The sequence below is a fragment of the Chionomys nivalis genome, chromosome 12, assembly GCF_950005125.1.
Source record: "Chionomys nivalis chromosome 12, mChiNiv1.1, whole genome shotgun sequence".
NCBI lineage: Eukaryota > Metazoa > Chordata > Mammalia > Rodentia > Cricetidae > Chionomys > Chionomys nivalis.
Genome location: NC_080097.1, coordinates 60,025,299 through 60,050,559, shown reverse-complemented (window position 1 = coordinate 60,050,559; position 25,261 = coordinate 60,025,299). Strand labels below are relative to the sequence as shown.

Sequence of the window (25,261 nt, the reverse complement as noted above, 5' to 3'; positions counted from 1 at the left end):
GGAGGGACAGAAACTTCTGTCTACATTTATGTGACGTAATAATGTCATTTAAATACTACTATAATAGCCTTGTCTGTAATCCCAGCTACTCGGAAGACTGAGGCAGGAAGATCATAAGTTTGAGCCCGTCTGGGCAAAAACTGTGGAGCCCTATCTCAAAATAAAAAGTGCCAAGCATGGTGGTGTGCACATGTAATCCTAGCATTCAGGAGTCAGAAATAAAAGGAACAGGAGTTCAAGGCCAACCTTGACTACACAGTTACATAGAAGCCTGGCTCAAAACACCAAAAATAAATGCATAAATAAAAAATATGTACAAAAGGCAGCTCTAGGAAGATGCAGCTCAGTGGTAAAACACTCGCCTGACATGCATGAGGACCTGGTTCAATCCCAATCCCAACCACTACTAAATAAATGAATAAATAAGTAAATCATATTACAACTACTACTACAGTTTGGGTATCTATTCTGAACATCCAAAGTAGGGGTGGGTATATGCTATAGTGGGGTGCTTGCCTTATATGCATGGGGTCTTGGGTAATAGTCAGCAATGAATGACATAAACAAATCAAACTCTCCTGGGTTTGGTGGCCCATGCTTATAGTCCCAACATTCAGGAGGCCGAGACAGCAGGATTGCTATGAGTTGAGGCCAGCCTGAGCTGGACAGTGAACTTGGGTCTAGCCTACTGTAAAGGCTTTGTCTCAAACAAATAAGAAACCAAAAGAGGAAGTCCAAAATGTTTTAAATGAGTTTTTGAGCAGCGCTGTGATTCTAGTACCGCCTACACCTACACTGTGCGTGGAACGCAGGCATAACACACTCGCACTCTGATGCTGTGGAGAACTCTCCTCTTCCTTCTGGGGCCGGGGAGCCGGCAAAGTGGTTCAGAACACTTGCTGTCCTTGCAGAGAGTCCCAGCATCCACACAGCCGCGTCAATCCTCTGTAACTAGCTCCAGGGGCTCCAGAACAAGCATCCACACCCACGTGCACACAGGCATACAGATCACCGTGAGTTCAACGATAGCCTGGTTTAGACCAGCCAGGGCTATGAGACCCTATCTCGAAAAACAAAACAAACAAACAAAAAAAAAATGAAACAAACAAACAAACAAAAAAGAAACAAACTTTCAAAACTTTAAAAACCAAACCAAAACGAAACCAAATATCCCCCTGGCTGATGTTAGGCACTGGCAGGCTTGCAGAGCTCTAAGATGGACTCCACCTTCCATTACCTTAGGAAAGGGTGGAGACAGCAGAACTTTGTTAAAGACCACACACCTTCTAGTTCAGAGGAATGTAATCTGAGCTCTTCCTCTGGCCCTGTGTGGAGACGAGACATTCTGATTTGCCTTAAATATCAGAACATTGCAGGCTCTTGCCCTCTTCCTTAAATCCAACTTAAGCCTGTCAATCACTTCACCAGGATACTAACCGTTAGGAAAGCGGATTCACCTGAAGACGAGCTAAGGAAACGGGAGAATTACCCCTTCTATGGGACCTTACTTGTAGGTCCCAGAAGCCCCTCTTTTAAGGCAGCTGCTTACAGATGTTCACTGCTGAGCCTGACTGCATTCCTGAGTTCTGGCTCAAAAGTCTAACTTTTTCTTTCTATTTCTTCTTTGGACACCTGCCAACATCCTAAGAGGGCTTGCTCTAACTCTGGGCTTTCCCACTGTTTTCTCTGAAGTCCTCCAACATCCACAGTGGCTTGCAGACCTACAGCTGATCTATATACTCAAAAGGCACACTGCTCTTCTTATTTCCCACCCCTTTCTCTTAGCCCAGATTTCCAGCTCGCCTGGCCTCTCATTTTTCTCTCACATTTGATGAAATGGCCTCAAGCTTTAAGACCATTTTGATTTATTTTCCTTTTGGGGTTTTTTATTTATTTGTTTTTCGAGACAGGGTTTCTCTTTGTAACAGCCCTGGCTGTTATGGAACTCACTTTGTAGACCAGGCTGGTCTCAAACTCCCAGAGATCCACCTGCCTCTGCCTCCCGAGTGCTGGGATTAAAGGCGTGCGCCACCACCGCCCGGCTCCCAGCTTTGCTTTTCAATTCTTCTGTCAGTAATATCAAGAACCCCTAAGTGACACTGTATGTTTAAAAGATTATACACACACACACACACACACACACACACACACACCATGATTTTCGTGTCTAGACTGCGGTGCGCTGTCTCTGTCTCTCTAATTGAGGATGCTCCACCTGTAGCTATAGTAATCACAATGCTGACATCTTTAGCATAGGGTCTGGTATATGCTAGGCAGGCACACAGCCACTGAGATACATTCCTGGTCACAACAGCCAACATCTTTAAACGTCTGCTGTGTGACAGGGACCATGTGACGCCCCGGCAGGCATCACAACCCTGACTGTCCACTACTGTCTGACAGCAGCATAGACACCTCTTCATCCCAGTCCACAAACACGGACACAGACTGAGAGGTCAGTGGTTTTTAAAGTCTCTTTTAGAAAGCAGAGTCGTGGGCCAGCAAGATGGCTCAATGGGTAATGGCATTTGATGCCAAACCTCATGCCCCAAGTTCAGTCCTCGGGACCCAGAAGGTGGAGAGAGAGAACAGATGATTCCGTGTGTGTTTGTGTGTGTGCACCCCCTCGTGTGCTTATATACCCACACACAAATGCTTTTTTGTATGTATACCTATATACAAATAAATGTATATTTTCTTTTTAAAGGAAGTAGCCAGCATGGTTGCGCACACCTTTAACCCTGGCATCCTAACACTAGGGAGGCAGAGGCTGGGTATCACTGTGAGTTTGAAGCTAGCCAGAGTTACATAGTGAGGCCATTTCGATGATGACGATATGAAGTAGGATGTACTTGGAGCTTGGGTGGCCTGGCCACAGGGCCTCTGCTCTTGGCTGGCATGCGGTCTGAAGAGGCCTTTTTTGTTTGTTTTCCTCTGTGCAGCCCTGGATGCCCTGAACTCCCTCTGCAGACCAGGCTGGCCTTGAACTCACAGAGATCCGCCTGCCTCTGCCTCCGGAGCGCTGGGATCAAAGGTGGCGCCACCACTGGCACTAGCCTCTTTGAACTGTTCCTCTGCCATGGTGCGTGTGCTGTTGCTCCTCTTTGGGCCTGAAGGTGCAGGGTGGTCACTCTGTCTGTACAGGAAGCTGGGGCTAGGGGAGGGCTCTCTGAATGAGGTCTATGTCTCTTTAAATTCAAAGTTGGAGAGATGGCTCATCAGACGGTACATGCTAGACAGCCTGAGTTTGATCCTAAGAAGCTACATAAAGATGGAAGGGGAGAACTGACTCCAGAGTTGACCTCTGACCTCCATATACACACAAGAAAAGATAATTTTCAACAAGTGAAAAGTCTACATGTGTATCCATATTAGCACATGAACTCCATCAAGCAATATGATGTTACTTTAAAACAACAACAACAACAACAACAAAAAACAAAACAAAACAACCCAGACTTGGGGACAGACCTGTTATCGGATTCTGGTTCTAGTCTGTGGTATGGAAAGGACCACAGCCGTGTGGCCTAAAGCCTCATATCAGGTCTTTTCACACGCTCTAAAGAATGGCAAGTGGTATGTCACGGAGTTCTGTCCCCCTCTAAGACTACCACTTTGGGTGTGATCAATCGGTAAAATAGCCAGCCACCTCTCTCTGGGCACACACCTTACTTCCTGATGGGGGAATGTTGGAAATGACTGCTCTTTGTGTGTGTGGCGGGTGGGGTAGGCGGCCTAGGTGTAGGCCTACTGGGGCGCCTCTTTGGGGGCTAGCGAATGTGCTAACCTCAGGCAGGCATGCCCTAAAGTGCGGGGCTCACAGGGCTGTTGGCCCTCGCTTTCCTTCTGCATCGTGGTACGCTGTGTGTGTGTGTGTGTGCCTGCAAGTGCTTGGTGGCCGGCTGGCGGCTGGCGCAGTGTTTGGGGTGGTGGTAATTACTTGGATGGCCCAGCCCTAATGAGTGTGATCTCGTTACACTCTCGCCGCTTCTAATGGAGCTAACCTCATTTCACAGCCATTAGAGATGGAGATGAGGCCCCGCCCACTGGCCCCACCAGCTGCAGCTTTCGCAGCTCTGGCCATGCTCTTCCCTCCCGCTCGCCACCACATTCCACCTCTCTTGTCGCCCTTTCCCCGGCTTCCTTCGGGCCCCACTGTTCTCTCCTCTGTCCATCTCTCTCCTCTATCCTTGCTTCTTATGTTTCTCTGCTGTCTCCTTTTGCCTTCAGCTCTGGGTTGCGTTACTTCCATTCATGGCCTTCCGTAGGGTGCCTGTCCTCTGTCCTTCACATTTCCTTCTCTCTGTCCTCTTTGGCACCCTTCCCCTGCCCTTCACCTCTGATGTCCTTCTCCTCCCCCACACCGCCCTGTCTGGCTAAATCTCCCGGGGAAACCAGCAAAGACAAACAAAAATCAGTGACTTCATTATATTGGTTAATTTCCCACTTCAGTTCCTCCCATAAGGGTCATCACCAGCATGGCTCGAACTCAGGACTGACCTGGAGCTGAGTTAAGGCCCTCTCCCTCCTCTTGGGCTGTCTGGCTTGCATGGGGGGTAGGGAAGGGTTCAGACTATCCGCTCTCTCCGAGGTTCTGTTTCTGTCCACACAACCCTCCCTCCTTTCTCATTTAAATTGTGGGACCCCTCTCATCTCAAAGTCACGTCGTCTTCCATCTTTATCCCACTCTTAGGGCCCAGGCTGTCCAGAATTTTTTCAAGAGTCTCGGGCTGGCCTCAAACTCCCCGCTGTAGCTGGTGACCTTGAACTCTGAGCCCTGCTTCACTCACAAGTGCTGAGACACAGGCCCACGTCCTGGCGGCCACTGTGACTGTTGCTTTTTCTTATCTGCTCTTTTTCCCCCACTCTCCAGCGCACTTCAGTTCCTAAGGCACCAGGATGTATCTCTGGGTTTGTAGAAACTGCAGAGTCTGAAGAAGCCAGAGGTGGAGGAAGAGTACCTGTGACCTGAGCAGGGCCATTTTCCAAACATGGGATGAGGTAGCTATAAAGCAGGAAAGAGGCCTGGGGGAGAAGAGGGGAGACTGGATGAGAGGATTGGAGGGAAGGGGCAGAGGGCCTTTGGCTTGTATAGCTAACAAGGGACGACACTTTTGAGTATGGAAGGAATTGACTCCATGTTTTTCCTCTGAGGAAACAGTCCAGTCCTCTGCCGTCCTTCATTAAGAAGCCAGATGACCGGCAAACAACGCTTGACCTCTCACTCGAGCCCAGAGAGGGAGAGGGAGAGCGGCGTTGGCTGAGACTGGAGGCCGCACTGGGGAAATGTCCACACTTACACTACAAATGTACGGCCCACAGCCATGCAGTCCCACCAGCTTGGCGCTTGCGTGCTACAGACCCTCTATGTGCGCACCCTGAACAATATGGTCTCCTCACGGTGCATGTCCCCATGCATACATCTTTTTGGTAGACGGCTCTGTTGCGAATTCCAAGGCCTGAACCTTAGTTCTGAACCAATCCTGTATTCCTGCTCAAGCACGGGAGGAAACTCCAGTATGCTGAGGGATGCTGAGCTGCCTTCACAGGACACGGAAAGGAAAGAAGCTGCGTGCACAATGCTGCTTGCTTGTAACCCTGGAATTTGGGAGGGAGAGGCAGTAAAGAGCAGGAATGCGAGGTCAGTCACTGCTATGTAGTGAGTTTGAGGGCTACGTGAGGCCCCCGCCCAAAAGATAAAGAATCCAGGACTCAGGAGGCTGCGGTAGGAGTATCCCTGTCAGTGAAGGCCAGCCTGGTTTTTGTAGCAAGAGCGAGCCTAGTTTCAACTAGACAGCAGATCCTTGTCTCAAGAAAAAGCTAAAAAAAGAAAGACGAAGACTTCCCCATCCCACCAGTAAAGCTTAACACAGGAGGAGATCCACCGTCTGGACATGATCTCTTTCACCCCTGCCTCCCAGCCCGGGGTGGGTGGAAAAGGGATTGGTAGGCAGTGAGTTCACTGAGGCTTTCCCAGAGAGCACAGGGGCCCTGGGAAAGCGGGTAGTGGGATGCCCGGAGCTTAGTGTGAGGAGTCTGAGAAGAAAGATGGAAAAATCAATGAAATGAGTTTCTAACAGTGAGGTAAAGGACCGCTGTGTCGACAGCTTGTCACCTGCTGCAAAATATGAGCTGCCCAAGTCTGGGGTGGCTGCTGACAGCACACATAGCTGCCACTGCCCTCCCCCTTCACTGCCACCCCCCACCTCCACCCCTTCTGCTGCCAGGGCTTGCTTATTATAAGCCAGACTCTCTCTTCCTTGTCTCTTCTGCCAGCTTCCTTATCTCATTCAGGGTCTTCTGCCTCTTTTGTGCAGGAACAGGACAGGTCCTAAGGCCCTGGTTTGAGGCCCCTTTCTCCTGGAAGGCTTCTTTCTGCAGCTTCACTCTGACACTCAAAGTGAGCTCTGTATCTCACGATTTTTCCCAACAATCAGCAGTCAGAGGTTAAGGTATTTTCCTCCAGGGTTGTTTACCCCAAGGTTTGGGCAGCAGTTAATGCCTATCTCTTATCTTCTGACCCACGTGGTCAGTGTTCACGTCCCTGTAACCCCTGTAAGACAGGTGTCTAAGGTGGGTCTGTATTGATTTATGAACTTTTGTGGTCATTGTGTGTCGGTGTGTCTGAGTATGGCTGATTCAGTTTTAGCCTCATGACAGGGAATGGGGTGAAGATTCTACTTCATATTTGCCTTCCCTTTGAAAAACACCCTGGGCCTTTTCTGGAATCTGCCTCTTTGTCCTCTGTATCCTCCTTGGGCTCCCTGGACGGCTCATTCCCCTCATCTTTATAGACTTCCCAGGTCCGCCTTGAGAGTTAGTTTGGCTGCCTTCAGCCCTGAACACCGCCCCTCTTCGGGCTGCTGGCCTTTCTGATTTCCCGACTTGGCTATGTATGTAGACTGAGGCCTAGGAGGCAGGACGGGAGTCAGGACAACTCTCAGACTCTGAACATTTGCTCAACAGGTGTTTATGAATATCTGTGTGACAGACACTGCGAAATGTGACAAAGCAATTAGAAACTGGAGGTAGGTATGGTGCCTCAGACCCAAAATGTTAGAACCTAGGAGACTGTAGCAGGAGAATCTCAAGTTCCAGGTCAGCCTGGGCTACAGAGTGAGACCTTGTCTCAGCCCTCCAGCCCACTCTCCTCCACATTCTATGCAGGCCTCAGTTTACACTCTGCTCTGGTCCTCTGAATTCCCAGCTTTGGCTTTCCCTCCTAAACCCCACACCAGTCCCCTGTGATGCTTTCAGAAGCAGTTCTCCTTCCGGTTCACAAAGTCTTCTTTCCTGTTCTGTGGTTGTCATTTTTAGTTCTCTTCCTTTTTTTGCCTGCCTCTCTATCCTGCCATCTCAACCTCGATGCCCACTGCCTCTTGAGGTCACTTCCTCTTGCTTCTTTCTGTCAGGATCTAGCAAGCCTCTGACACTCACAAAGTAGTTTGTGACAACTGTCCTGAGCTAAGAATAGCTAGCTCCAGAGAAGCAAAGTCACTGCTACAGACAGGAGTCCTTACAGACATGATTCTATCCAGACCCCAGTGCCACATGTGATGCAGAGGGGCAAGTTGTCCCTATATGGGTCTCAATATGGCAACACCAGCTGCCTCTGACATCATGGAGGAGGGACCCTGTCAGGTTGCCAAGGCAACCCAGCAATTTATGACATCAGAGGCTTGAAGTCTTTGGTTCTCAGGGGGCTGGGAAGATTCAAGTTCCTGTCATTTGAAGTAAATGGGAATTCTACTCTTTCATCTCTTTGCTGTGTTCTCCTGGCTTGGCAATAAAATACAGAGTGACTGATGGGGCTGACGGAATGAATGCTGGTGAGATTCTCTGTCTCTCTTCATCTCTGTAATTTTTTTCCTCACAAGCATCTCTCTTTCAGGGCCCAGTGGTAGGCTGCGGAGCCATTTTTTCCAAATTGCTCACCCCCTGCAGGGCTCCCTCTTTGCCTTGGTCTTGCGCACTGGAGGCATTTGTCTCCTTTGATGCCCCACTCTTTCCTCTTCTCCCTTCCAGGGCTCTGTGCGGCTCTGATCTGCTCCAGCATGCCTGCCTTCGCCACCCCTTTACCTTCTTTGTACCATACTCTGTTCCACCTCATCTTAGTCCTCAGTTCCTCCCTTCCCCCACTCTACCACTAGACTCGTTTCATATTGCTTTTGTTGACCCCTCCTCAGGAACACTCTAGTCTTTCTCTTTTCTCCTGTACAGCTATCCACTCATTTATTTAATCATCTCAGTTTTTCATTAATCGCTTCTCAGTTCCTCCCTTTTCCTCCTCATTCCGTATATATTTCTTCATTTCCTCTGGCCATGCATTTCTTTAACCCATGTGTTCTCCCGCGTCCATCAGCTGCCCATATCTACCTCATCTTTTTATCCTTTTAAGCTGCTGGAGTCTGGAAAAATAATGATGGGTTTAAACCTACGATAAACTCTCCAAGTCCCCTACCCACATTTACCATCCTTTAGACTGAATGAACACGGCCCTTGCATAAGGTAGGTTTTCTGAGAATAATAAAGCCTGTCTCATAAAGAATGTTGCTAAGTCCAAAGAGAATAATAGCAGGCTCCCATGAGGAAAATGAACTAAAAAGTGAGGAAAAGGCCACTGATATCTAGAAGGAACTGAAGGACGGGGGCAGTCAGGTGGGGTGGAGCTAGAGAACATCCCCTTACAAAATTAAAGTTGACAGTTAGCTGACATAATGGAACTGATTGATGAAGGAGTTACACGCCCCTGGAAGCCCATTAAATTGATTTCTTGGCCTTTTTATGTTCCTTCACAAAACATAACCCACATCTCTCAATCAGCCCTTTGCTAGTGGCATCTGCTGCTGCTAGGGTTAAAACGCTGGGTGACAGGATAAGGGATAAAAAACAACAAACAAACAACCAAACAAAACCCAACTTTGGTAGACTAAGGAGGACGGGGAACAAAGATGGAGACTATGCAAGGGAGTTAGTTCATCAGATACAAGGATATGACAACAGGGTGAGATAAACTGGGAGATAAAAATATATATACAATGGTAGAGTGGGGGAAGGGAGGAAAATGAAGTCAGCAAGGACGAGGCTAGTGGTGGAAAGGCAGAGGACACACTGGAGACCCAAAGGCACATGGCAAACGAGGTAATCAACAATGCCAGAAGTTCCAAGGCTTCCCTGCTGAAGGCGAGCAGGAAGCTGTCATGCCCACGCTGAAAGGGCACTGGAGTCATCAGGGGTAGACACATTCCCTCCATCCCCTACTTTTCAGGATCCCGACGGTAGACTACCACAGTCATGGCTGTTAAGCAAACTCCAAAGTAGCTGGAAAGGCCACCGTTGTGCAGACAGACCCTGAAGGAGAGCCGTGGATGGCCGACCAGTCAGTCAGTCAGTTTAGGCGTGACACATAGGGACAGGGGTATGTGGTAAGGATCACTCGGATGAGAGTGTCACAGTCAAGACAGTGACACACGGAACTGAATATAGATGGGGTGGGGAGCCAAGTGAAAAATGGCACAACCACAGATCAGTGGGGACGCAGGCACAGTGAGAAGCGTGGTCCAGAGCTCAAAAAATGATGAGGGGTATAGGAAAGCGGATGGCGAGTCGGGGTAGCAGGAGGAGCAGGGCAGGCACGCTTCACTGTGAATGGGGCTCCCCTCACCTACTTCAGGCAAAAACGAACATTAAAGGTATCCACTTCCCCTTCCACCCAGCACCCCGGCGCGCTAGCCCATCCATCAGCCTTCCCGCCCGGGTTTCTCCCCCATCCCGCAGCCAGCTGAGCTCCTCTGCGCCGCAGGCCCCTCCCGGCTATAGCTCAGAGCCCTTGCACTCACCCAGCCTCCCATTCCCTCCAGGAACCCCCGCTCCTGGTACAGCTCGGCGCGGTACGTCTAGGCTCTCGCTACCCTGTCTGTCCCGCTGGCCCATATCTTTCTCTTCTCCATTTCCCCACCCCTACCTCTCTTCCCCATTCCGGCTCGCACGCCCTTTCTCCCCCACACTCCTGTCCTCTTCGTCCCGGCTGTCTGTCCGTCCGCGTCCCCTCCCCCAGCCCCTTCCCGTCCCTCTCCGTCCCCTCCAGTAGCAGTCTCCCAGCGCCTCCTCTCTTCTCGATCTCGAGATTCGGAAGAGCATGGAAGGGAAGGAGAGTGAGAGGCAGAGGAAGAAAAAAAAAAAAAAAGGAAAAGGAAAAAAAAAAAAAAAACCCAACCCAGCAGCATCGGAAATCGATGCACTTACACCTCAGCTGGAAGCAGGGACGGGAGTCGAACCGCGGCCGCCAAGCAGCGCGAGGCGGGGAGGGGAGGGGGCGGCTCTTGGAAGGGACTTCTCCGATGTGTTGATTCCTTTTTGCCCCTCCTCCTCCCTCCCTTCAGCGCTCGCTCCGGGGCGTCGGGGACGGAGATGGAAAAATAAATAAATTCACGGCGGTGAGGGAAGTGAAAGAAAATAATCAATGCTATTTGGCTGCGGCTGAAGTGTTTTCCCGGCTTCGTGAGTGGGTTTCCATTGATTCACCCAGGGCACTGGCTTGCTCCCTGTCTCCTCCTCCTCCTCGCCCTCCTCCTTCTAGCCCTCACTCCTCCGCCTCATTCACTGGCTGGAGTCGAGGCGTCCCACACAATGGAATAATCAATACCCAGGCGCCCGGGGCAGCCCCACTGAGCAGGTGCAGCGACCCGCCCGCCGCAGTGCATGCCGGGAGCTGTAGTCTACAGGCCTCCGCCCTCTATAGACGGCTAGCGCCAAGTCAGCCCCAGTCCCAGGAGGCAAAGACCTGAGCAGGGGAGGGGCCAGGATCTTAGGGGCGGGGCTGGCCAACCTTGCCACCCGACTTCCGCCTTGACTCAGGCGCTGGGTCGGCTCTATTCCTGCAGAAAGGGCACGTTCCTTTAAACACTCGTCCCCTCCTCTTTTATCCTCCTTACACAAGCCATAAGTGTGTTGTTTTAAATCACTGTTAGAGCAAGCTGTTTTCTGTAAGCTGCCCAGAACCGTCGGAGATCCATCATTGTTTCATCTCTAGCCTTATCCGTTTCCCTTTTGACTACTAGAACCTTCTCTTTCATAACAATTACTTGGACGTCTCCCAGGGTGGCTGTCTTCTCAACTCAGTTGCACTCCCCCGATTGGGTAGGGAGAGGGGAGGCTCTGGTTCCTTCTCTTCAGCTTGTCAGCTCATCAGTTTCTAAGATTCTAAAACACAGTATGCAGGAGTTCATTTTATAGTAGAGGAAACCAAGTCTTACCAGTTCAAGAATGCATGGCCAAAAACCTATAGTACCATTATGCAAATGTCAGTGTTCTGATTTCAGAGCCTAAACTAGCTGATAGGGCATATTTTTCTTAAAGGACAACAATAGCAGAAACTCCTGAAATTGAGGGTGGGAAAGAAACCATTATCTTGAGTTTCTACCATGTAACAGTTGAGTTTGTTAATGTATCTTCAATCCTCTTAATTGTGAGGCAGAACCCTGAAAAAGCAGACTTGGGGAGGTGGAGTGGCATGTCCAAGGGCAATGGTCTACCAAGTGAAGCAGAGTCAACCTTGAGCTTTGCTGGAGTCCAGTAAACAACAGATGAGCTTCGAGCTAATGAGAAGAGTTGGGGTCCGGGGGTGTTTCCTTCCCACTCAGTTCTTTACTTTTCAGTTTTGTTGACCCAGAAAGCACTGATATTTTCTGTATTCTATAAGATCCAACCCAGTAGACCAGAAGTAGCAGTTAGTGTAACGCCATCCCATGTTCAAAATGCCATGCTTGTAAACCAGGGACCTTCCCATAATTCCTCCCCGGTTGTTATAGAGACATAAGGGAGCAGGTGTCGCATTGACACTTATCAAGGAAGCAAGTCGAGAAGTTAGCAGTGTCTTCGCTCAGAGGCAGAGACAAAGTTAAGGTCTACAAATACACTACAGGATCAGGGTAAGGTTAAGGACCCGTCTCAGGTTCCGAGAGCAAACAGAGAGTAATTCCCATGTCTGCGTTTATTTTTGTTTTTGTGTTTGTCTTTTCCAGACAAGGTCTTTCCCTTAGCCCAGCATGGCCTGGAAATCAGTCTGTAGCTCAGACTCACCTCAAGCTGTGATCCTTTTGCCTCAGCCGTCCCAGATGCTGGCATTACAGATGTGTGCCTGTACAGATGTGTGTGCTCAAGACTGCTGGAAATGGGCAGCTTAGCCTGACATTCACTCGTGGCTTTTTTTCAGGTTGCCACTCAACCGTACTTCAAGCCATTGTCTGCTTCCATACTGAACTAGGTGCTGTAGCTAGCTTTTGGTCCTTTTATTCAGGCAGTTACTTCTACCCAGGTCTCCAACAATCAAAATCCCATTACATTCTCTTCTTCTTCTTCTCCTCCTCTTCTAGAATTAATTTTTTTTTTTTTTTTTTTTGGTTTTTTTGAGACAGGGTTTCTCTGTGGTTTTGGAGCCTGTCCTGGAACTAGCTCTTGTAGACCAGGCTGGTCTCGAACTCACAAAGATCCGCCTGCCTCTGCCTCCCAAGTGCTGGGATTAAAGGCGTGCGCCACCACCGCCCGGCTTAGAATTAATTTTTAAAAAAATTTCAGTGTGGGCTGGAGAGATGGCTCAGCGGTTAAGAGCACTGGCTGCTCTTCCAGAGGACCCAGGTTCAATTCCAGCACCCACGTGGCAGCTCACAACTGTCTGAAGATCCGGTTCCAGGGGATCTGACACCGTCACACCAATGCACATAAAATAAAGTTAAATAAACCATAAGAAATATTTTTTTAAAAAAAAAAAAAATTCAGCGCTTTGTCTGTCGTACCTGAGGAGTCCAGAAGAAGGCTTTAGATCCCCCTCTAACTGTGTTACAGGGGCTGTGATCCGCCATATAAGTGCTGGGACGGTAATTCAAGCCCTCTATTAAGAACAGCAAGTTACTTAAGTGCTGACCCATCGCTCCAGCTTCTCCATCACATCTCTAATTCACATTCAAAATATCACTTCCTCCGCTGATAGAAAGTTTCCTACTCGGCTTTATCCTAATCATTCGTACCATTTTGTATTAGATCCCTTCTAAAACTCCAGGATAGAGGTAGGGCATGGTGGCTCACACATATGACCCAGCACTCACTCTAAGGGGGATCAGGAGTTTCAGGCTAGATTGGGCTACATGAGATCCTTGTGTCAAATAAAATAATAAAATAGAATAAAATCATAAAAACATTCCAGGTGGCTAAACTGAATTACTCCACTCACGCGCCAGACCATTACCACTGACCAGCCCTTAGTGGGCAGCCATAAACTGCAATATCTGAGTGGCTGTGTCTCATGGGGCCCACCCACAGTCTACGTTGGGAGGGGTTGGGGTCTGGAGCCTAAGCTCCTTGCCTTCTCCTCTTCACGTTAGCCAACCCCCAATCTCCTCCTGTTAAGCTTCAGGTAGAGCCCCGCTGGTTAACGCTAATTGCATGTTTCTTATCACCATAGCGACGGGTGGGCATGAAAGGTGAGGTGCCCCTTGGAACTACATCTCCCATCATGCATCAGGCCCAGGATGCCAGGCTCACGCTGAGGCTCGAGATCTTGGCCCATGCCCCGGCTCCAGGAAGGATTCAGGATGAGCAGCGGGCGAGAGGATGGTCTCGCTCCTCTTGCCTACCGGGTTGGGTCGCACGTAACCTAACAGACCTCTCGGGCTTAGCTTGTCATCGGCACCGCTACACCGGTCTAATATGGCCGCTGGTGCTAGGTCCGGACCCGCGCGTGAAGAGCCAGGGCCAAGGTCCGGAGCCGGAGACTGCTCCCGGCATTCCTCGCGGGTGTAGCGTGGGTTCCCTTCCCCCATTTCCGGGTCCCAGGAGAGGGAGACCCTGGGGTCTTGAAGAGAGTTCTGAGGTTCAGCTGGTCGGTGCCGTGCGAAGAATGACAGGACAGTCCGAGCACTGAACCACTGGCCTGGGTGGCAAGGTGTAGAGAAAAGATGTGGAAAGGTCGTCAGCATCAGGGCCTGCTTTCTAGCGAGCCTTTGGGATGAAGACATTATCAGTACTAGCTTTTAACTGGAGACCTGTTATCATTGCAGCACGCTGAAATCTCGAAGTAGAACCCTGTGTCCCTGAGGCAGAGCTCTGAGACAGTGTATGTGCTTGCCTCTTAAATTCACCCAGGACTAAGGGGGGGGGGCGGTCTCTGCTGACTAATCGTACCCTTGAGCACACAGTGAATTCTTTGCCAACCTGTGTTGCAGGTAACATGGCCCAGGGCTTGATTGAAGTGGAGCGAAAGTTTACTCCAGGGCCTGACACGGAAGAAAGACTGCAGGAGTTGGGGGGCACCCTGGAGCACCGGATCACCTTCCAAGACACCTACTATGACACTTCCGAGCTAAGCCTTATGCGGTCTGATCACTGGCTGCGACAACGAGAAGGTAGTGGATGGGAGCTCAAATGCCCTGGAGTAGCAGGTATCTCAGGATCCCACAACGAGTATGTGGAGCTCACATCGGAATCGGCCATTGTGGCCCAGCTGTTTGAACTGCTCGGGGCTGAGGAGCTTGGGACTGCAGGTGTGGCTGCTGTCTTGGGTTCCCTGAAACTGCAGGAAGTAGCTAGTTTCGTGACTATGCGAAGTTCCTGGAGGCTGGCCTTGTCTGGAGCCAGTGAAGAGGAGCCGAAGCTCAGAGTGGATTTGGACTCAACAGACTTCGGCTATGCTGTGGGTGAGGTAGAGGTCATGGTGCGGGAGAAGGGAGAAGTACCAGCTGCCCTAGAGAAGATCTTCAGCTTCAGCACCCTGCTTGGTGAGGCTCTCTGATGCCGCCCCTACTTCTTATTTAACCTCACTGGAGACCACTCCCCCCCGCCCCTGCTGCCGAGCCATAGATAGTGGGGAGTCCGAATCATTTTTATAAGGGAACTTTTTTTTTTTGTGGTGACTTTCTCAAAGGTCCAGTTTGTTTTCACGTCTGTAAAATGGCTTTCTATTCCATAGTAGCTAATTTGGATTTAATTCTTGTCTCCAGTCTTTATCCTCGTTATCACCTGATTTATTTCCTCTAGTTCTGTGTATCAGGCCTTTCCATAAACTTCTGTTTTCTCTTTGAACTTCCTACCTCCTCATTATCCCCTTGGCTTTTTCTTCAGTCCTCTGTGTAGCCCAGATAAGGCCTTAAACTTGTGATCCACCCCAGTGCTGGGATTGCAGGTGGAGGTAGCCACACCCTCTGGACTGTGCTTTTGGCTTGGAATAAAGACAAGAACATTATATTTGTGTGGGGCTGGGTGGGGGGTACTTGGCAGGTTTTTCTGTTTCCATGCTTAGCTCTGACACAGACAGCTGGGCCCCACACTTCAGGGTTTGTGCACCCCACAGGTCCGGACAGCCCTAGGGGACTTAGAAACCACACATGGCATTAGTTTCCCCGCTGTGGGTCAGCATGCCAATGCCCATTCACAACACTGGCAGCCGGTGGTTAGAAAGGAGATGCTGTGAACACCACTCCACAGTTCCTCTTCTTCATTTTCCATAGCGTTTGGTTCTCTTCTGTACTTCCCCGCGTGTGCTTCATCACCAAGCTAGCGAACTCGGGCTTGCCTAGATGGGCGGGACTCTTGATTGGGAAAGAGAGGTGGTATGTGAAATGGGGTTGGCTCCCCTGTCTTGGTGGCACAGGGCACCTCCCCATCATTTCTCACGGCTGGAGAGGCTCAGGCATGACTTGCCAGCCACACAACCGCGTAAATCTTTGGGCTCACACCTCTGCGGTCCACCTGCGGAGTGGGTGACATAGGCTGCTTGGGTGGCATCTGGGTTCTTAATACTGTGTTGCAAACTTTGGAGTCCTGGCTGGGTGGGCAGGGAGCAAAGCGAAAGCGTGTTCAGTGGTTGCATCTGTTTCTTCCCTCATTGTCCCCTTGCCTGCAGGAGTGCCAGCACAGGAGACGGCACCTGCCAAGCTCATGGTATACCTACAGCGCTTCAAGCCCCTGGACTATCAGCGCCTGCTCGAGGCAAACAGTTGCAGTGAAGCCACGGGGGACTCGACATCCTGACAGTTTCTGGGAGCAGGGTTCACTCTCTATAAGGGAAGGGAACTCTCCGAAGCTGCCTCCCACACCTGGACCCACCGTGCCCTTCCCTTCCAACAGGGCCACTTTTGTCTCCGGTTCTGCCTGGTCTTTCACCCATCCTCAGCTGCCCTTCTTTTGAGCCCTCCCTCACTGCCTCCCTCATCCGTCAGATGCAATCTGTGGGCCGCCCCTCTCCCCTGGCCGCTAAGCAGCCTCCATTGATTTCCGCTCGTGTTTATAGGATTTCCACTTAGCTGTGATCAGTAGTTAAGCACAGGAAAATCCCTTGCCACCCCCCCTCCCGTGGTCGATGCCATTGATTCTGCCAGCAGCTCTGAAGCCGCCTTACAGCTGAGTTAGAGATGCGGGAAGCAGCAGGGATTCCCCTGCCTTGGGGGGTAGGGAATAGCAACAAGGCAGGGAAACGGCTGGGAACTTATGTTAGAGATACAGAACTCTGCTAGGTCTGCCACTGTGCCCAGAGGGTAGAGTGCCCTAGGTGGCAGTTTAGAGACAAATTTGCTCTCCAACCCAGAGACGGGGAGAAAGAAAATCATTGTTGAGACGGGTTCCTGGGGTCTTAGGAAGTCATACATCCTGTGGAGAAGGCTCTACCCTCGCCCCTACACATTTTCTTTCTCACTAGGTCAAAACCTGCCTTTCTGCCCTGCTCAGCTTTCATAGGCTGTCAGTCTCTCAGACTGCAGAGACAAACACAGGGCCAGAGTGCCACCTGCTGTTACTGCTGTTAGCCCTCAGGGCTTTTGTTCCCAGCTGAGGGTGCGGACAGATTTCAGGTGAGCTAAGGCAGTTAGGAAGGAGGCAACGTTTTAACAATCTAGGACTCCACTTGGCTTGAGCCGTGCACACTTCTATCTAACAGTGGATGCAATTGGCACCCTAGGATGGCAACTAAGTCCCCGCATCCTTCTTACAGTGCACCTAGGACTCCCACTGCACCCTCCTGAGTGGCATGTGTGTCCCACTTCAAACAATGGAATAGTCTCTCCTCCCCCAGCAGCCACCAAAAACTCCCCTTTGCGGCGGACAGTTTTCATTCAAATATTTTAGAACATATCCGCATACAGAAAGCAGGGAGCTGTTTGGGTTTTGAGTGCAAGCAGAGTAAGGGAGACTGTGTCTTTTGGGTGAACTTTTAAGGAGAACCCCCTATTTATCATCCTGTGCCTATGAAGAATGAGCATGATTAAAAACCAGATGCATCATGGGAAGGGTCATGAACAGTGAGGAAAAGCTTACAGAATCCAAGCCTGTCAATCAAAATAGAGAACCACTCAAATTATGCCACTTAGCAATGAACTCCTTCCCCTAAGACCCCATTAAAGAAGCACCAGGCAATAACCCTGGGCCCTCGAGTTCTGTGGCCGGTGCTCTTCGCAATGTATTTATGATTTGTACCACCACCGCTTTTGAATAAAGTTTCCTTGCTATTTGCAATTTATGAGTGCCTTTATTTCCATTCCTTGAATAAGATACCAAGAGCCTGGTAACACCCAGGTCAGACACAGACCACAGCAAGTTACTGCCATGTCTCCACAGGCAAGTTATCCACCTCGAAGATCTCCTGTACCGGCTGGCCAAAGTGGCTGTAGGTGAGGCGTAGCTTTAGTCGCAGCATTACCTACAAACAAAGCAGAGACCAGGGAGGGTTAGGGCCCTGATTGTCCCCATGTCTCCTGTCCACAGGGTCTGACAACTCACCTTGTTAGGATTGAGGATTCTGAAGAGCTGGGTGATAGGAAGGCCACCCTGAGCTAGAATTGTGTCCCCACTGGGGGCCTGTAGCTGCAGCTGGAAACTCTGAAAATGGGAGGTTTGGGCAGAGCATAGTAAGACCTCTGGCTGGGCTCGGGCAGTCCTCCACGCTCCGAGGCTCCCAAACTGTCCACATCACCCCTTTCTGCTTCCCTCGGCCTCTCACCCACCTCTCTACTCTCTGGTCTTTTCTCTGAGAGTGCCTGTACCACCTCTGAAACCTAATTTTTTCTTCTTTCTTTTTGACAAAGTAGCCCAACTTGGCCTCAAACAGTGATTCCCCTGCCTCAACTTACCAAGCACTAGAATTACTGGCATGAGCTACCACACATGGCTGAACCCTATTTTTCCAAACCTTGGGCACAGCTGCCTGGCAAACAAAGTGGGTAACGTCCTCCCTCGAGGAGTTGGTGGTGGTGGCAGTGACTAAGAGCAAGGCTGGGGTTTCCAGGGGCCGCACAAAGGTCAGGTCCAGTTGGACGCCTTCACGCTCGAACACTCGGAGACTAGGGATGGGAGCTGGAGAAGGGAGAGAGGCAGCTCAGTGCTCAGGCTTAACATAGCACAGCTATCCACTCACCCGATCAAAATGGAGCAAGCGAATCTTGGCTCTGCACTGCCCCCTTTCTAATGAGAAGCTGAGGTGAGAGCTGACTGTCTAGTGTGGGGACGGGGACACAACACAACAACAAAATGCAAGATAATCATCGCCATGATGTTAGAGACAAGAAGTCAAAAGTAACTGGGAAGAACTAAGTTAAGCAGGGGAGAGAGGGTGAGGCGGTTGACATTTAGCTGAAGTCTAAAGAGTGAGCATGAGCTAGTCATTTGAGGTGCTGGGGAAAGAACATGAAATGTCAAGTGTTTGAGGTGGAAGAATTTGGGGGCTGAAGGGGCCAGTGGAGTGGGTAGTGGGATATGATACAGCTTGGAGCAGAAATAGGCCTGCAGCCTGGGGTAAGAACTACGACAAAGAAGGTCGTTCTAGAGAACCAAGACAGAACTGGCATGGGATGAAGGCTTTGCCTACTGAGATGGTGTCTTTGTCCTTGACTCAGACAGAGTGACACATTTTCAGCTACCCTCTCTAATGTACTCCCTTTGCTGAGGCTTACCAGGGGCTGGAGGTGCACAGGGAAGGTCCAGGAGGTGGACCAAGGTCTCCCCGGGGGAAGGATCGAGAGGAGGATGGTGCTGATCATGCTCAGGAGTGTCACCCAGGAGATCGAGCAGATCCAAGAGCTTAGTGGCCTGGGAAAAAGGGCAGGGGGGTCATGGCAGGGCATGGACACCCCCAGAAGTCCTCTTTACTCAGGTCTTCCAGCCTCCTCACCTGGGGCTCTGTGGGGACAGGGGCTGACGCTTCCAAGAGCTGGGCCCTGGCTTTGTTTTCCTTTCCTTCTTCATCAACGTGAGGGTCACTGCGCTCCGCGAGAGGCATCTTTTCCAGGATGGCAGCCCTGAGGGGATGGAATGCAAGGGTCCCTCTGTGTGAGCCCTACGCTGGCACAGAAGCATTTGGGAAAAGGACTGAGAACAGAGAAGAGGGCCCTGGGCAAGCGGGGTCGCATGCTGGGTTGCATGCAGGGTCATATGTAGGGTCGCATGCAGGGTCACAAGTGCCGTTCTGGTTTCCTAAGACAGTGCACTGTTGCCGGTCTCTAGTCAGCGGATGAGGACTGGGAACCAGACCAATGTCAGCTATGGATGGGAGGTGCTCACCACAGAGAGCAAGGCTATCTAGAAGGGAGCACTTGGGGAGCACGGAGTTTGAAGCTCACATACCTCATGTGGTCATATTTCTGGAAGAGCATGTTATACTCCACAGCCCGCTGCTGAAGCTCTATGTCCACACAGCTCCCATAGATGGAGACCACCTGGCGGATATGACTGGGCCACAACGTGGCCTGTGAGAAGCAATGGCAGTCGGCTTGCTCTTTCCCTCCAGGACGAGAGGGAAAGCGGAAGCCTCACAGAGTAAGGAGACATCTAATATATGTGGCTCAAAAGCAGATTCCTAAGGACTAGGCGGCCGGAGAGAGGGGTGTGTTCCTGGAGAGTTCAAAGACTAGGAGCCACAATGAAGGGACATCTTTCGAGGCCTGGGACTTCCTTCTTACTTGTTACCTCCCGGGAGCCGGGTGCTGAGCTTCATGAGGGCTGTGAGAGCATAGGCTCGGGTGGCTGGCAGGGACAGATGGGACTGCAGCACTTTCTCCAGCAGCGCCAGCACCTCTTCCTCTTCTACCTTTAGAAGTGGGCAACAGGTCATGCCCACAGGCCACGTCTGTCCTGATGAGTCCTCTCCAGGGTACCTCCCACTTCTCAGCTCTCACCTGCAAAGGCTCGGTTTCCTCACAGTTACCCTCCAGTAGGAGGTCCCCATACTCGCCGATGCACCAGGCTGCCACCTGAGCCAGTGGTTGCTGCGTGGGGAAAGAGACACGGCTGAGCTAGCTGGGGGCCTCCTCTCTTCTAGACCCTACAGTACAAAGATGGTGGGGTTGGCAGGGAAGGGTTAAGTTTGTTAGCAGGCTGTCTTGGCATTTTGGTTCCTACTGCCCTCTGGTGGGCAAGCACCGAAACTACATGGCCTGTCACATGATGGAGCCCTGAGAGGCTCTTTCTGTAAGAAAACTGGGATGCTTTCTACCCACTCTATTAAAGTTGACAGAGGGGATTTATAGATATCAGCTGACACCTGTTAATCCACCCAGCATTAAGGTAATAACAGAAATGAATATATGCGCCAAGCTTTAATACATCTCATTTGCTCCTGAAGACTGCCTGGGAGGTCGGCATTCTAGAACGTTGAGGAAGAAAGCTGTATCTGTAGTTGCAGTCGGTAGGCACCAGGGCCAGGATAAAAGCCTAAGCAAGAGGTGGGCTTTGTTCTCGACCAACTTCTGGCTGCTATGCTAGGAGGAAAACCACTCAAATCCTAGTGCTGGAAAGGCTGGTGAGCCGGAGCTGGGGAAGGGGAGTGAGACCTGGGAGATGTCTTCTGCTAAGGCACTGTAGAGGCGGCGCACAGAGTAGGCGTGAAGCTCCTGGGCCTCCCCAATCAGCTGGGTCAGGTTGGCCACCGCGTCATCCCTCACATAGGTGCCTGCCTGGAGACGCGGAGATGTGGCCGAGTCAGAGCAGTGAGCTCTGCCCGCTCCTCCCCAACTCCCCGACTACCCCATCTCACCGTGGTCAGCACGTGCAGGATGGTGTCTATGTGCCACCGCTTGCTTGGAGCAAACCTAGGGGGACGTGACTCATCAGCATCCCTCCCCAGGCCGCACCCTCTGACTCCTAGACACTTGTCATCTCACCTCTCCGCAGCCAAGAGGATGCCGGAAGCACAATCAGCCCGAAGGTCAGGGGGGCAGGATTCCAGAAAGGCCTGCAGCTCCCGCATCATGGCTCGTACGTTGGAGCTGTTCACCAGGGCCAAGCTCAGCTCCAGGGCCCGCCTGGCAGGAGAGAGGCGTCCAGGCAGATGGCCCAGGTTACCCGGCTCCAGCTCCACTGACCTCAGGCACCTTGTGTGTCCTCTGCTCTGTCCCCTTCTCCCTCTGCTTACCTGCTGAGGGAGGCATCTGTTTCCTGGAGACATTCTACCACGGTGGACCGATGACGCTGCACAGCACTGTGATCGGACTGCACCAGCCGAAGCAACGATGTTAGTGCCACATACCTGGTCAGAGTAAAGCGAGACCATGCCATATGAGGTCATCTGCCTGGACACCCTGTGCTGCTCAGGTACAGGTAAGAGTTAGGTGGGCCAAGATGGAGGAATGCAGAAGGCCAGATGTGCAGTGCGACAGTCTAGCCAGACACTGGGGGTTGTTACCTAATATTCTTGTCATTGTTGAGCAAGAAACGGCCAAGAATGTTAACAGCTAGAACCTATGGGAAGAAGAAGGTGGAGGCAGTCAGGGAAGAAGCCACTTGTTCAATGGGATCTCCTCCATGGTGGGTGTGACCAGGAACAGCTGGGCAGGTGGAGCCACGGCTGGAGAGCACATGGGGATATAACGGTACCCGGAGGCCCGCTGCAGAGTGGATGTCCATGATGGTCAGCACTGTCTCCAACAGGACAGCATTGCCTGCATTTCGGCTGGTGTCTGTGTTGGTGGCCACCTGTGTGGATGGTGGGAGAGGCATATCAGCACAGGGCTCAAGTCTCCCTGTGATTTCTAGAATCCTTCAGCCCCTAACGAAGTTCCCTGGACTCCATCATGTTAGGACCTACCTACACACTGGGACAATACCATAACGACACACTATGTCCTTCCTTCATGGAATTCATTGGTTTCAGGGGGACAGAAAGGCAATTATGACCTCTGCATGATAAAGGTCATGTGAGGAAGTTCAGGGATGAGGGACCCTAAGAAGCCACATGCCTAAGGGGTGCCTCTCACCTGGGCCAGCAGGTCATTCATGGTCTCACTGCTCTCTTCATGGTTCCGTCCCAGGATCCGAAGGAGACGAAGTATCTGGACCTGAGATTGGATGAGAGGGGTTTAGAGGATAATGCCATGGGTCTGTGGGCAACACGGTGAGGGCTCTGACTCCCCCCACTTCCCACCCTTCCCTCTCACCTCTACAAATCCCTTGGCCCCTGGCAGGAGGTAGAGTTGTGTAGAGGTAGGGGAGTTTGGAACAGGCCTTTTTTGATTTGTTTTTCAAGACATGGTTTCTCTGTGCAGCCTTAGCTATTCTGAAATTTCTTTTGTAGACCAGGCTGGCCTTGAACTTGCATAGATGCCTCTGTCTCCCAAGTGCTGGAACTAAAGGCATGTGCCACCACACCTGGCTTTGGAACCAAACTGGTTACCAAACTTGATTTTCTGACTCTTCGGTAATCACCTTCCATTCTCTACCCCCAGTCCTAGGGTGACTAGAGCAATCCTGAGCTTGTCACTTGGACTGTGCCAAAATGGGATGTGACTACTGGCCATGGTGTTCCTGTGAAGTCTTCCCTGTTCTGGGGGATACAAGTGAGCCTCAGCCTACCTGCAAGAAGGGATCGCTGACACCAGAGATGCTGTGCTCTGTTGAGTATCCTGTTGTCACCAGAGTCCGGAGGATCTGTACCAGCTGGGGTACTACCTGGAAGGAGAAGCGCACAGGCAGCCTTGTCTGGGCATGCCTCTTCTCTTCTCAACCATCAGTCCCGATTCTTCACCCACCACCCGCGCTTGCCTGCCCCGCGGCCTGCCCCTTCACTAGCCCACCTTGCGAAAGTGCCTGAGGGCTGCAGGGCTTCTCTCACAGAGCTCCATGATCAGCGTGATGGTGCCCAGCAGGATGCCTGGGGTCAGGGCGGGGCAGTGAATGGTGGGCCAGGCCGTGGGACAGTTTGTGTGTGTGCACCACCCTTGTCCATGGAGTGGGTTTTCCTGATTTGCGTCTCACGTCATTTCAGAGCCAGACCAGAAGTGGATAGTGGAGGGCCTTGTGCTCTTACCGTGATGGCGCTCACGGAGCAGTTTGGCACAAGGCGGGAGGAAGATGTTGGAGAGTTCGGGATCCTTCCGGATCATGTGCACGGCGGCCAGAACAGCCTGCGGAAATCAAGGGCCTCAGATAGGGTCACGAAATTAGACTCCACACGTCTCCCACAGGGCAGGTTGGGAACACCTTCTGGAGAGGCAAGTGCCTAGCGGTCTGCATCCCACCTTCTTCCGCACATAGGGGCTGGGCTGCAGGAGCAGCTTCTCCACCTCAGTGGCGAGGTCCCGGCACATCTCAGCAGAGCCCATGGCGCTCAGAGTGCACAGGGCCAGACCTTGAACTGCTTGAATTCCTTGGCTCAGGTCACTGTAGGGTTTGGAAGGATGGCCAGTCAAGAGGAAAACTAGTTCTTCCCAGTACTGGTAGCAGGCAGCCCTCTGGAATTTTGCAGTTCCCACTCTCCCAACGCCCTGATTTCAAGTGCCCCAGAACCCTCTCACTTCTTGATGCTGTTGGTAATGAGCAGATGGGCATCGTGCCTCTCATCCAATAGGAGCATCGCCCCCAGGTAGCCCACCCTCTTGTCTGTGAATCTGGGGGAGGCGATCAGCTTCAGGCACTCCATCTACAGGGGAGGAGGCAGAGCCGGAAGGGTAGTGTGAAACCACAGCACTAATTTCGCAGCCATATCCTTCTTAAGGCCAGATTAACTTGTGAGAAATCATATTTCATCACGCTCTCTTTAACCAGAAACCTAAGTGGAGATCCAGATGATGGCAGGCAGGTTTCAGGGACCTGTGTAGGAGTGAGGCTGGGAGAGGATGGGAAGGTGCTAAGAACGGGGTTGGCTAATGAATCACCACGAGGGTAATGGATAAAAGGCTCAGAAACTAAAAGATTTAGCTGGGCGGAATGAGGCATGCCTGAAATCCCAACACTGAAACGGAGGTAGGGATTTTTCGCCAGTTCTAAGGCCAGCCTGGGCTACATAGAGAACCTTTCTCAAAATAGTACAAAAAACTGGAGAAACACAAATGGGGTACAGATACGCAAAGGGGCCCACTGGTCATCTTCTTCAAATCCTGGAGCTATCTCAGGCCAGTACCTGTCCAAAGTGGGCGGGGTAGCCCAACATGTGGACGTAGAGCAGTTTGGCCAGCTGGCGATGCCTCTGCAGGGGGTCCCCATCGCGGAAGGAGGCCCGAATTTGAGCACACTCCTTCTGGATCACTTCCCGTTCCTGGGCCTGAGTTTTGGCCCCGCGTATCTCTTCGATTAGGTCCTGAAGTTTCAACGAAGGCACCATCCTGAGGGCAGAGCCCGGGAGTGAAAAGGCTTTAACATGTTCCAGCCAGGTAGCCAGAATCGCCCTGTGCCAGGTTCTTTAAGAGCTTGCGTCCCACCACCACCGTAAAACTGTGCCCACTTTTACCTCCCACCTGGATCTGAGAGCCACCATCCCGCCTCGCAAGGACATTCCCACTACGCAGGCGTCCTTGCCCCACCCCGTGTCTGTTTTTACTGCGCTTGCGCTAAAGCCTAGTACATTTCTCGCTTTCCTTCCCGGACTGATCTCTCATTTCTAGTTTCTCCTTCTGGATCCCTGCACTATATCCTTTGCGAGATTTCTTGCTCCCCTTCCATCTCAGGTGACATCAGTTTCCCGGTCCCAACCTCACCTGGCTTCGGTGTCAACTCTGCTTCTCTCCCCCCCACCCAGCACTTCCTGGTACGAGACAGAGCTGGGGATGGTGCTTGGTCCGGGTCCTTCCTTCTTCCCCGCCTCTACCGCGGGACCCCGCCCCTCTAGGGCCGCCCAACCGTGCTTCCTTGAGATTTCTGACCTCTGGCCTCAGTCTTTGGCACTTTGGGAAAGGAGCCTAGAACGATTACAGCAACGTGGCTCCTCAGGAGGCCTCCCTTTTCACCCACCCTACTAGGTGACACTCAAGAGAGCTTGAATTTGAAATCATCGCACCCTACAGAGATGACAGTC

General features: G+C 51.5%; 3 protein-coding genes across 13 annotated transcripts in view; 1 reads left to right on the top strand and 2 right to left on the bottom strand.

Moving 5' to 3' along the window:
* The window catches only part of Zfhx2 (zinc finger homeobox 2), a 36,571-nt gene extending 24,252 nt beyond the window's left edge, over window positions 1–12,319 (bottom strand). Inside the window, exon 1 of one of the 2 annotated variants that reach the window (XM_057785699.1) lies at window positions 12,082–12,319. The gene's annotated coding sequence lies outside the window, so the exon portion shown is untranslated. Of the gene's footprint in view, window positions 1–10,245; window positions 10,708–12,081 lie in introns of those variants that run through there. The other variant, XM_057785696.1, reaches the window with a different exon arrangement.
* Window positions 1–17,497, top strand: part of Thtpa (thiamine triphosphatase) — a 47,391-nt gene extending 29,894 nt beyond the window's left edge. For 4 of the 10 annotated variants that reach the window (XM_057785710.1, XM_057785707.1, XM_057785706.1 and 1 more), the window contains 2 exons: window positions 14,220–14,771; window positions 15,896–17,497. In XM_057785710.1, the coding sequence (XP_057641693.1) occupies window positions 14,225–14,771; window positions 15,896–16,023 (675 nt within the window). In that variant the 5' untranslated portion in view covers window positions 14,220–14,224 and the 3' untranslated portion in view covers window positions 16,024–17,497. Of the gene's footprint in view, window positions 1–13,553; window positions 13,755–13,781; window positions 14,115–14,219; window positions 14,772–15,895 lie in introns of those variants that run through there. The other 6 variants (XM_057785704.1, XM_057785711.1, XM_057785709.1 and 3 more) reach the window with 6 other exon arrangements.
* Window position 17,498: 1 nt separating this feature from the next.
* On the bottom strand, window positions 17,499–25,111 carry Ap1g2 (adaptor related protein complex 1 subunit gamma 2). Its single transcript, XM_057785700.1, has 22 exons — window positions 24,945–25,111; window positions 24,371–24,572; window positions 23,766–23,890; window positions 23,490–23,631; window positions 23,279–23,375; window positions 23,046–23,122; window positions 22,825–22,920; window positions 22,230–22,310; window positions 21,850–21,948; window positions 21,659–21,714; window positions 21,389–21,502; window positions 21,138–21,278; window positions 21,011–21,065; window positions 20,808–20,930; window positions 20,154–20,243; window positions 19,938–20,065; window positions 19,603–19,707; window positions 19,151–19,277; window positions 18,933–19,068; window positions 18,173–18,336; window positions 17,764–17,862; window positions 17,499–17,683 (listed from the first exon to the last, which is right to left on the bottom strand). The coding sequence occupies exons 2-22, from the start codon at window positions 24,569–24,571 to the stop codon at window positions 17,582–17,584; spliced, it is 2,358 nt and encodes a 785-aa protein (XP_057641683.1). The 5' UTR covers window position 24,572; window positions 24,945–25,111; the 3' UTR covers window positions 17,499–17,581.
* Between the last annotated feature and the right edge of the window lie 150 nt (window positions 25,112–25,261).